Consider the following 12,210-nt stretch of genomic DNA (forward strand, 5'->3'; position numbering starts at 1 on the left):
TGATGAGCCTTCAAGGAATTGTTGACTCACCGTTTTTAACTGGGTGCGGATTTGCCAAAATCCTAAGATGGGGTGTCGTCCGGTCAGGAGAGTTTGTTTTTAACTACTGGGGAAAGGACAGGTTCTAAAACTGCAGGCGATTGTTAAAAATAATTGGTGGAACAAACAGATATTCCTGAGTGGGAAAAAAAAATCAGTTTCCTTGAATGAAAGCAGAGTCACAGCAGAGCAAATGTTTTCCATGAGTTGGTAACTTTCCGCACGAACCTTTGATGTACTGTTCAGATAAGCGCCATCCTAAGATAACATTCAAGGAACGGAAAGTCAAAAAGATAAATGAACAGCGAAAGAGATCTTGGACAGAGAATTGATTACCGGCTTATACGCCCCATCTTGTGTGTATTTCAAATCCAACTGTAAAATTTCTCCTTAAATAAAAGTATTAATAAAATCCGAGCAAATATGTTCAGCAGCTTAGCTTACGTTGGCGAGCTAGGGGCTTGAAAGGGAATGTGGTTGGGTAGTTAAGGTGTTCTTAAGCGCGTCGATCATTGAATGTATCATATAAAAGAATCTCTAAATTAGTTCAGTGAGATAATGAAAAATGTTTTCTTGTACTCACGCATGTATGAGTTTCACTAAACCCCCCTATAGCTATGTGCTTAATCAAGATGCGAACCTCTGCATTACGAAGTCCTCGGTTTAACCAACGATTTTCTTTACGCAGTAATAGTAAAATATATGAAAAAGAACTCCTATGTAACGAAACCTTTCGTTATAGCTTACAAATTTTACCAGTCCCTTGGCCCTTCGTAAATTAACATTCTGGTCTCGATCACTACGCGTAATGGCGATGGTTCCGCTGTAAATAAACATTCTGGTCTCGATCAATATAAGCGTAATGGCGATGGTAATCATGGATGTTACACCATCTAGTAACGGGTACCCGATGGGGCTTAGACACCATAAATTCGTATTCATGTGGTTCAGTGATTGAAGCAGTTTAAAAAAGCCACAGTTGATCAGACAAAGTTTACTAATCTTTAAAGGCCTATTTAGACGGTACAACTAGGTCTATACGAACATTACTACTGTGTAATCAAAACTAACTCTCACCCGCACTCGCAATTCGCTGGTAGGTTAGAGTTCAATCAGTCTTTTGACCATGGACTCGTGTTGTGCATGAATTTACCATCCAGGGGTCAGGGGCACCCAACATCAATTTTCGGAAAATATCTGTTCGGAGGACGATTTGAGATCTAGAATTTTCGGAACATTTGTTGTAAAATGTCTTGCCTGCCTGCCTCTCCTAAGATTTTCGAACATCTAATAAATGGTATAATCGCCCATTTTTAAAGGATTTTTACCCTAAAAAGGTCACCTATAATTTTCGGGAGCCTTTTTTTTCTGGCTGAAATTTTCGAAAAGGTAAGTATAGATCCCTATAATTTTCGGATCACTAGACTTTAAGCTAGGAAATCCGAACAGATGAAAAATATTTTAGGGGATAAAAATATGCCTATATCTACCGTTTAAATACTAAAATACGTTTAACAATGCTATGTTCAAGTGGTTTTGAACTATATTCTCGTTGGGTGCCCCTGAGGGGTATCTCCCTAATTTAGTATCCATATTTCCCAAACCTATAGATAGACGCCTTACATGAGTCCTGGGCACAAGATTAGGGACTCCCATGTCAAAAAATGGGTTGGGTGGTACGTGGAGAGAGAAGCTCTAAGGAAAATTGAAATTAAACCCTTCATTCAACTTGTTATTGAATCTGTCTTAAAACTTTGTTCAGTGGTGCTGGATGTTGTTCGATGATAGAGAATCAGGTTTGAATGAGTTAAAAACTTTTTATGCTAAGCTACTGCAACGGATAAGCACCATCCAACAATTTTGGATCATTAAGTTTGCTCAAGGCATATCGACAGTAATATTCCATATCTCTGTGTAAACTGACTACAGTCGACTGTCTCCTAACGGACACCTCTATAAGAAGGACACCTCTGTAAAACGGACACAGTTGGTCCCTGCCTTTCTTTGCTCCCTTTGTTTGAATCTCTATAAGACGGACACCTCACAAAGACGGACACTTAGTGCCGGTCCCAAAGGTGTCCGTCTTAGAGAGAGTTGACTGTATTCTTTGCTTCTTTATTAGAAACGGTTTTGACAAAAATCAGTTTTTCAAAATAAACAAGGAACCTACTTCACATGATAGCTTCAAGCCAAATATTTGAGTTTATTGTTGCACTTTACTCTATTAGCATGGGACTTTTTTCATAAGGACACGGGAAAGAAGAGTAAATGTGGGAAGGCAAACCCCCCCCCCCCCCGTCCCCCAAGAAAGACTAAGTAATACTGAGTCGGCTGAGCCCCTCCAATCATGTACCCTGAAATCCAATAACTGAGTTCGCCAATTTATTGCCAAAAAGATCTGCTTAGATCAAGGGGAAACAACCGAACTGTTTGAGGCATTGTAACACGCGCGACATGTGATCTCAGTACATTTACTATATTTCGTAACGCCCTCTCCGCTCACACCTTGATTCAAGTGATCGGTAGAAACGCTGCATAAAACACAGTAGTTTGCACCCACCTTTTCATCCCAAATGTTGATGCAATGTAAGCAGAATGAATAAAGATAACTTACTGTATGTTTTTAGTGTCGTGTTCTGCGTTTTTGTGGCCTTTTGTCGCTTGAAACTGTATTTCATTTTTTTATTCATTTTTCTTACATCATATCAATATTTGGAATCAAAAGGTGCAGACTTCTGTATTTTATGAAGAATTTCTCCCGATCACTTGAATTAAGCCTAGACCAGGCGTTAGGAACACGTGTCGGGCGTGACATCACGATGCCTCGAACATTTCGGATGGTCCGCCTGTGCTTGGATGTACTCTTCACTATTGTTTATAGATCAGTATGCTTTTTGTAACCAACTGAAAAAATTCCATTCACGAGTCTTCTTCTGCAGATGAACAGAACCACTGCTGCAATGAGACAAACACCCACAACCGCAGACAAAGTGATGGCCAGCACCTTCCACCTAAAATATTTTACAGAAAAAAAAATAATAACAAATTTTCCGCCTTAGTTCTGATCTAAAACTTTCCTTTGCATCAGGGTCTCTCCTAGGATCCAAATTTATTGTTGAGAGATATTTCTGCACGATCCCCCAACTTTGTTAAATCCATATTGTAAAACGTCCTATGAATTGTAAAACGTCCTATAAATTTTCCTGATTGGGTTGTGAGTTTGAGGCTTCCAAGGCAGAGGGCAACAACCCGCAAATGTAGTGTTTCGCGAACCTCTCTATTAACAACACAGGATTCCTTAATACAATTAATGACTAAATCTAGTGGTAAGTTTTAAAAGCCGTTCTCTCACAGCTTGTATTTCATCAAGTTTATAAGCACTCGACTGCGCTTAAACAGAATTGAACGAGTGGTACTCGCTCTCGCGTAGGCGCCGGTTATTTTTTTTAAAGGCCGCGCTAGGAGAGCACGTGAAGGGGAGAGATTTCTTCCATCGCACTAAAAAACAAACCGGCCCCTAATACGCAGGCTATAAGAGGTTCAATTGAGTAGTACAGACGAGCGAAAAACGCGGGCGAGCAGTGAAATAGCGACCGAGCTAATGACGATGGGAAGAGAGAACTGAGGAGAGCCTGTAAGTGTCTTTTTATAAAACTCCAGACCCCGCCCACTTCCTAAAAAAACAGTTTTTCGTGTCAAAATGTCAAATTTCAAAACGTCAAAAGGTGCGGGGAGGGTTTTGCACGACATGAGTAAAAACGTACCCCTTCCAGCCCTGATTGACAGTTTGTGCCATCTTCCTCTCCGAATTCTTAAAGAAAATGCATTCTTTCGCACCTGGATGATCAGCACATAAGAGATGTTCGACCTGGCTGCAAGGAAGAAAAGAGAGAAACAAAAAATAAGCGAAAGAAAGTTAAATGTAGTATTTCTACCACTCCATTATAGACTCAAACTATAAGGAGTCTTTAGATCTTTCTCAGTTTTCAGCACCGTAAAATATGAGACAAAAGCAGATGTCATGAACGAAGAGTGCGGGTTGTATAGCATCTTAACAAGAAGAAAGAAAAAATTGTTAGAATTCGAACTTTCAAGGTAAGAGGGGAGAGAGTAAAGGGCCATCCTGCCAAGAAGTGGACCCAAAATACAATCCTGGTGGAGACATTTCTCACAGTCCAATAAGGACATTTTTAGTTTCAGAATTGTGAGTTTTGAGCTGATCCTATCTCTTATAGTGATCAGTAGAGCAACAACAACCTCAAGATGAAAGAAATAATATTTTATGATTCCACTTACGCTGGGTCATCATAACATGTAGTGTTGATCCCACGGTTACTTGCTGTATCTTGTAATAACTTGATGGAGCCCTTTCCACAGCTTTCTCTTCACACACACACAAACAACAACAGCAACAACATCAACAGAAATAATAAAACGTTACTGACGGGTAGCGCTGCGTTTTCTATAAAAAGTAACCTTACGTTTCAATTGCAAGTATGCTTCTCACTAACCGCCAACACATTTAGCACCAGTGGCGGATCCAGGCGGGACGTGGAGGAAGGGGATATCAATTGGGTCTTGGACTGCCTCGTATATATTTCACCAATCAGACTTGATAATTTCTAATTGGCCAAGTGCTTTGAACTTATAAAAGTGTTATTTATTCAATATCAATAGGGGGACCTAGAAAATAAATACCACTGAAATAAAAGGATAACAGTTTTGAGCAAAAACCCAAACCCTAATTAAAACGATTCAACAGAAACGATTTAAAGACGATATTAACGAAGTCTTTACACTTAGGATAAATGATAAAGAAAGTGTCGCCTACAAGATAGAGGAATCCCAAGCAAACCAAATATACGATTTTAAACCGTAGCTGCCAACTTTGATCAGCAACACTTACAGATTTTTGCTATCATCACCGATTATGTGCACAACCAGTACAATGAGCTTCGTGACCTCTTTCACACGCAGATTCGGTAGTTCCCATGTCGCAAAGTAGCTGAAATCAGTATTTAAAGAAAGGCTCAGTGTTATTACTTCAAAACTCAGCAAAATATTTCAGTAGATTTTGTTCTGAGGGGAGAGAATGAGAATGTAAGTTTCACCAGCTATACTCAAACGATACGCTGAAAATTAACTAGTCCATAATATTCTACTGTTTTTATAAACATAACTAAGGCCCCGTGCACACTAAAAAGGCTGAGCGTTTTCATCGAAAAAGCATAGACTTGAAAATGCTCTTGAAATTGGATCAAAATGAAAACGCATACATATCGTAAGGATGACCGAAAATATAGCAGGCGCGTGTGTCTGTAGCATACACATAAAATTCAACCGGTAAGTCACAACGTGCAATTCTATCGTTTTCGTACTTTTGATTTTTTAGTGTGGACAGTCGAAAACACATCAAAACGGTCCTGTGGACGCGAATCGATCGATGCGTTTTCGATGACAAAGAAAACGCATACTTTTGAAAACGCATTAGTGTGAACAAGGCCATAATTGTACTTCAGAATAAGTTAATAGCAAAAACTGTTTCCAAGAGTGTCACACGATGAGAACCAACACTTAAACATTACTCATTGTCGCCAAAAAGGTATGAAAGCAAGATAAATATCGTATCCATATTTATGACAGATCTGGTATTCTAGTATTATTTATTGGGCTCTTATTTTCTGTGGAGGTCCAGTACTTTGGACTCTTACAAGTCGTTACAATCTATGATATGGAATTTAAGAGGAGCTTACTTATTTAAAATTATAATTTGGCACTGTCATCTCTTTTGATTTCGCGGTTTAGTTTAAGAATCACGAAGTCGCATACTCGCTCAGTGGAACGTAATGTATTCTAACCTGTCATTTTTGAAAGCTGGATAACCACTCGCACTGAGGCGCGATCCATTTACCAGGACACGAACAATTCCACTTGCTTTCTTAGCAAACTACATTAAGATAGAAAAAAATTACTGGCGTTATCAGAAAGAACTCCTCAAATTTCAAACGCGCTTCTTTTGTTCATTCTGACTCGCCAGTTTAGAGCATCCATTTTATAGGCAAAAAGAATCGATCAGGAATTTGATTTGTTAGTATTCAGATTTAGTCGAAGTTCGCGCCAGTTCTACAAAAGTTATCTTTATCCTGCTTTGATCAACCAGGCCAGGAACGGCGGAACATTTTTCGAAGAGAATAGGGGGTGGAGTGACGTCTAGTGACTTGTAGAGGAAAGGGAGACTATCCTCTTAGTAAGTATTTATTCTTTGGCGAATAAAGTGCCCTCCCCCCTCCCCCGCAAGGCCTCCGGCTCCGCGCCGTCCCTGCGGCTGCGGAACCAGACTTGACTTCCTGGTCGCCAGTCTAGTTGGTCTACCAGTGAACCACAGGAGTATTATGGGAATCAGGGGCATTCATCTAGGCATGTGCACGGCGCTACAAACTTGCGCTGCCTTGCAACATCCTGCAAACTGCTGGATTGAGTGATGAATATGTGAAAACGATCAGTTTTTCCGCACACTACTCACCCTCTCAGAAGCTTGACCCCAAAAGTGAGTAATATAATCACAGCTTTTATTACTTGCTGGACAAGAAGAATAGTCGATCCCATCCCCAGATGTAGTATTGTCTTGAGTCCCACACCAGGTCAAATTATTCACTATCCATCTATAACACAAAACAAAGGTTGCTAATTGCTATAGGTACGTACTAGTGAAATTTGCTAAGGGGAGGGGGGGGGGAGGAAATTAAACTACTAAACTACACCAAATAAAAGTTGCGACGTTGACTCATGGTCTAGTAGCATAGAACTGGTTCTTAGAGCAGGCTGTCACCATGTAAGGAAATCCAAGACAGTCTTGGATTCTGAATTCCATGCATTGGATTCCGGATTCCAGGTACTTGCAATTGGTTCCAGTCTTTATCAATGGAACTTGGATTTCGGATTCCAATCGTTAGTGAGATTCCGCGTTCCTTGTGCTGTATTCTGGATTCTAAAGCCCCGGATTCCGGATTCCGCCGGCAAAATTTTCAAGGATTCCGGATTTCACAAGCAAAAATTAAACCTGGATTCCGGAATCCGAACTCCTTAACATGGGATGAGCAGGCGATCACTCTCCATTTTCTCTTTGCTTTTTTTGTCCCCTCCCCTCCCCTTTTCTTTTCTGCCCCTGTTACGGGTGCAAACTTTCCCTAAGCGTTTCTGTGCAACGTAGTGTTAGGATTGGCATGGAAGAGAAAAGTGAACGCTACACGAAAGGTTAAATAAATCGAATGGGGCTGTGTTCCATTTCCAGGCCGAAGGCGGCTTGCGGACAGTTATCTCCTTCATCGTCCTCCAAATATCGGCTTTACTGTTACTTATGGGCATTTCCACTTATAGAAATTGATGAAGCGATGCGTTACGTCAGTTGAGGACTCCTTGTAACGTCACGTTCTTTCCACTTTGTAATTTGAGTGATGAACCAACTTAAATTGGTCCAAGGAGTGTCGGCCATCCTTACTTACCCTGCCATTGTATCTTCAAGAGTTGTAAACCTGGAGTCGAAATCTGAGAACATATGCGCTTCTTTATACGTTCCTGACCAGAAGAGGCTCTAATAAGAAATAAAGTACAGCCAGTAAAATCCCGTTGATACGAACACTGGGGGGGGGGGGGGGGGGGGGGGGAATGGAGCACAGAAAGGGTCCGTATTGACAGCGTGTCCGAATTTAGAGAAAATGTAAGGGCTTTCTTTCCCAAGGGACAAAGCAAACTGTCGGTAATAATGGGGTGTCCTTATTAAGCGGGTTGAATGTAGAGAAAATGTAAGGGCTTTCTTTCCCCAGGGACAAAGCAAACTGTCGGTAATAATGGGGTGTCCGTACTAAGCGGGTCGAATTTATAGAAAATGTAAGGGCTTTCTTTCCCCAGGGAGAAAGCAAACTGTCGGTAATAATGGTGTGTCCGTATTAAGCGGGTGTCCGTAAACCGGGGTTTGGTTGCATTTTTTAAAAAACAAATTACTTAATATCTTAGATAACCAGATTCCTTCCGGATGAAGAACATTCTCGCTCGGCATAGAACTGGAACAACCCTAACCTTAGAGCCAATACGAGGGGGGCATTGGGGTTTATTAGAAACCGCAAAACCGAAGAAAAAAATCATCCAAAACCGCAAAACCGCAAAAAAATTCGGCCAAAACCGAAAACCGCATACAAAACCGTCAAAAACCGATACAATGGTGACAAGTGGGGCATACAGAGCAAACTAAACTAACACTAATTTCACCAAAGTATTTGTGAATGTCATGGACTTTGTCTGAAGCCTTCGTATCTTTTTGTGTCTGCTTAAATCATAGGCTTTGTTTCTGCCGCTCTCTCGAGCCCAGACTTTGCGGCTCAATTTCCGAAAAGCCGCTAGTTATGGAGCCTAGTTAACTTAGGAGAATTTGCACACAAGTCCTCTTTAGAATTGCAATTTTGCAGTCGCAAAAAGCTATAGCTCTGGAAACTTCAAGATCAAGTGCTGCTCAAATAGAACAGAAATCGGAACCCAAAATAGGACAAAATAGGAAAAACCAAAAACCGTTTACATCGGGTACCAAAACAGAAAAACCGCTAGTATTTTTCACGAAAACCGAAAACCAGATGCTAAAAAACGAAAAATCCGCAAACCGCAATGACCACCAAAACCGAAAAACCGAAGTTTTTTGCAACAAAAACCGAAAAACCGATCTAAAAAATGGCCAAAACCGAAAAACCGATCTAAAAAATAGCCAAAACCGAAAAACCGAAAATCCCAATGCCCCCCTCCAATACGTCTCTCATTTTTTCTGAAATGAGCAAAGCATCGTGATCCTTAATCGAAGCCTTGCAAAAAATGAAAACACTGCACATGCGAATTGAAAAAGGTTGGTTTTCTTAATGTACTCGTTAAAAACAGGATAAAAGTTATGAGTGGACAACACGAAATCAATCAAACAACCGAGTCAAGTTAGTCAATGAACGAGAACGTTACATCAAAAAATAAACCACCGCTTTAAGATAGAGTGACAGTGCATGCAATTTTTATAGCCATCAGCTGGCATCATTTGGAGTCCAAAATTGATCATCATCATCATCATCATCATCATCTTTTTTAATTGAAATGAAATGTTTTTAATTGAAATGACTTTTTTTCATCGAAATGAATTGTAAATAGTGCTATGACTGAATGGTTTTTTAAACGAAATTAAATATAATTAGGTTTTAATAGTTTGCTTTGTTATCAATAAAATTGATTATTATTATACCATTATCTTTATTTTAATATCTTTATTACTTTTATAGTCATAATCATGATGATAATAATAATAATTATTAGTATTATTATTATATTAATACATAAAACGGTAAAAACGAATGATAAAGTCCGACGTTTCGGAGTAGTCATGACTCCATTATAAAGGAAAAATGTTTTTGGTCATGCAAACGTTTCGAAGTGCTTAAGAAAGGCGGGAAAAAACTTGACTGTTTGGTGTACGAAATCTTTTTCATAAGAACCTTAAAGCCAAACCTTAACGTGCAATCAGACTCTATTCGTGCAAAAGTATTTTCATAACCTTCGTACCTTGTTATGTTAATTTTCGCGCCACATCCCTTTGAATGCTGTAATTTGCACGATCAGAAACATTTTTTCTTGATAATGTCCGAAAGGTCGGATTTTATCGTTCGTTTTTACCGTTTTATGTGTAAAGAAATCTCTTTTAATATTATATTAATATTATTATTATAATATTGTTACACTCTTTTTTTTCTATAAGAATATATTTTATAAGAATATCGAGGCTGAAATTTGCGAAATTTTAAGAATATTTTAAGAATAAACCCCAGGCTAAGGTTTTGAAAAGGATGTAATTTTGTGTGTTCAAAAACTGTAAATACCACACAATTATGTTTTCAACTTATTCCATCCTCTGAACGGCAAAACTTGCCAACAAGGCGCAAAAACCTGCACTAACTATACTTGATACCCCAATATATTCTAAAACGGAAATGTCATAAGCTATAATTTAAGAATAATACAAGAATATTTGCAGCCTAAAATCGGCAAAAAAATAAGAATATTCAGCCTGGGCCGAAAAAACAACATTCTTATATAAAAAAAAGAGTGTATTATTATTATCGTTATTATTATTATTTATTTTAATTTTAGTTATTCTTTCTTGCTCATATATCAGATTCGAACCAAAAAAATACATTACTAATATATTCTTGTTTAAAGAAACGCTATTCACTTTGATATTTCAGCTGTTACCGTGCGTCAGCGTTAAGTTTAATTTAAGTGCTAAATTGTAAACACTAATTAATTTTAAGAAAAAGCCCACTAAAAAAGCCTTTGAATTCCGAAATGTATTTTGCAAAAAGTTGCCAGTATGTGTTAACTTATTACTTAAATCTTGTTAATCTCTCAACGGCGTCACGAGGACCGGTGTGTGTGAACTTTCTTAGTACGTGCATGTACAAAGATGTAATCAGTTCAAAATGCGACAAGGCTCAGAGAGCTCCGGTGACCTTCACGTTTATAGTGTTCAAATCAAATCAAAAACTCTCTTGAATTCCGTAATTGTACCTCAGTCTGGGCTCTCGTGCGGCTGTCAAATTAAAATTACACAACTCTGCGGACAAATACAGTACAAATACTAATTTATAGATTATATGAGCATAATTAGAGAATATTCATATTACCTTGTTCGGCTTAACTATATCCATGCCGACTTCATCAAAGTAAGTCTTATAATCTGCGAATGAAACGCTGCAAGGGTCCTTATAGGCAAATGCCTTGGAAAATATACCCCAGATTTTTGAGCAATTCTTGGTAACCTCGTGGCTCTTCAGTCGTTGATAGTCCCAACATTTTCCGATTACGATCTCCCTCAAATGAGTCGTTGATCCTTTGGACACAGTTAAACTTACCAAATTAGAAACAATTATTAAGTACAATAGTATAACCTGAAACATGTTAGTAGCCTCGACAGCGCTGACTGCACTGAAAATAAAACAACTGTCACTATTAAACAGGAAGTTTAAAAAGGAAGTTAGTTCAGTGTTAATGGATTTGCATTGCATTAACTCAGTGTCTGATCTGTCACAAAGAGATTAAGTCACGGCATGGACATATGGAGTTAGAAAAGTAATGGGGTGACCGGGAGGGGTGGGGGGAATGATAAAAGTCCGAGACGCGAATTCACCCGAAAACAAGACTTGGAGACCTACAATCTTGGACAAAATAAATGGAAAACCTGTACCCCCCCCCTTCTCCCCCCCCCCCCCCCCTCCTCAAATCAAGGATGGGAAAATGGCGCATTTTTGCCCTTCGCGCGGCTTTATCCTTGATTTCGGGGGATGGGGGTTTGCTGTTCCATTTTATTTTGTCCAAGATTGTAGGAAACGCTTCAAGACTTCGAGATCGGGCCAAAATTTTCCAAGTCCCACGAATTTCGAGGAACCATTCTTTACCCCTAGCTTCTGCATACCTCGCATCTATACTGAAGTAGTAATGTTTTGATAGTAACTCTTTCAGGGGGAAACTTAATTTTACATCTGCCTCGTTTTAGTCGGACGACGTGTAAGTGAAGGGCGCGCGAAAATGTGAGCGCGTGATCTGGGAAAAGGGGGCCGGTAGCGCGCCGACCCGACTATCTCAGAGCCTGGAACAAGCTGAACTTTATCAACCAACGAACAGAAGCAAAACTTGTCTCTGCTTCAATAAGCATGCCCAGCTTTTAAATTACATATGCATTTTGTATAGTGGGGGGGTAGATTAGTATTTTGAGGGGAGAGGGGTGAAGAGAGCAGTTTCAAAGGTTTGCCTCTTGTCGCTTGGTAACGTGCTAGTCGTAATTTTGAAAAAAAAAAAGATTTATATGTCTATCTATCTTTAGGTTGAGACAAACGTACAGCAAGGGGCACAGATACTCCAACCAACGGCCTGGCATTTAGGTTAATTACTTTATTACGTTCCCTCCAGCTGACTGAGTCAGAACGAGTAAACGTCTGTTTCTGTATGCTGTTGCATGGCCTAATTTGTTGTTGTCACGGACCCAAGTAAAGACCGATATGGTCTACGGAACTAGGTTCAACCCCGGGGGGGTCCTTGGGTTAATTTTTCCTAGTTATGTGCCGCTGGCTTCTCAGAGCCCCTACCCCATTATAG

General features: G+C 39.5%; 1 protein-coding gene across 2 annotated transcripts; it reads right to left on the bottom strand.

The window, feature by feature from the left end:
• Positions 1 to 2,342: 2,342 nt before the first annotated feature.
• LOC140950401 (ADP-ribosyl cyclase/cyclic ADP-ribose hydrolase-like) lies at positions 2,343 to 11,050 on the bottom strand. Of its 2 annotated transcripts, XM_073399618.1 has the most exons (8): positions 10,743 to 11,050; positions 7,542 to 7,630; positions 6,563 to 6,701; positions 5,898 to 5,986; positions 4,946 to 5,044; positions 4,336 to 4,422; positions 3,804 to 3,911; positions 2,343 to 3,050 (listed from the first exon to the last, which is right to left on the bottom strand). In XM_073399618.1, the coding sequence occupies exons 1-8, from the start codon at positions 11,013 to 11,015 to the stop codon at positions 2,915 to 2,917; spliced, it is 1,020 nt and encodes a 339-aa protein (XP_073255719.1). In that variant the 5' UTR covers positions 11,016 to 11,050; the 3' UTR covers positions 2,343 to 2,914. The 2 variants fall into 2 exon arrangements, with proteins under 2 accessions (XP_073255719.1, XP_073255720.1); XM_073399619.1 differs by lacking the exon at positions 4,946 to 5,044.
• Between the last annotated feature and the right edge of the window lie 1,160 nt (positions 11,051 to 12,210).

Source organism: Porites lutea, chromosome 10 (assembly GCF_958299795.1).
Source record: "Porites lutea chromosome 10, jaPorLute2.1, whole genome shotgun sequence".
Taxonomy (NCBI): domain Eukaryota; kingdom Metazoa; phylum Cnidaria; class Anthozoa; order Scleractinia; family Poritidae; genus Porites; species Porites lutea.

What these genes read in the sequence shown, in the direction of transcription:
- LOC140950401 (XM_073399618.1), bottom strand. Translation starts at nt 11,015, where the DNA reads ATGTTTCAGGTTATACTATTGTACTTAATAATTGTTTCTAATTTGGTA. An exon ending in GGTGATGATAGCAAAAATCT is followed by an intron (nt 4,423 to 4,945) that starts GTAAGTGTTGCT and finishes GTGTGTGTGAAG; the next exon opens with AGAAAGCTGTGGAAAGGGCT. An exon ending in GTCAATCAGGGCTGGAAGGG is followed by an intron (nt 3,051 to 3,803) that starts GTACGTTTTTAC and finishes AAAATATTTTAG; the next exon opens with GTGGAAGGTGCTGGCCATCA.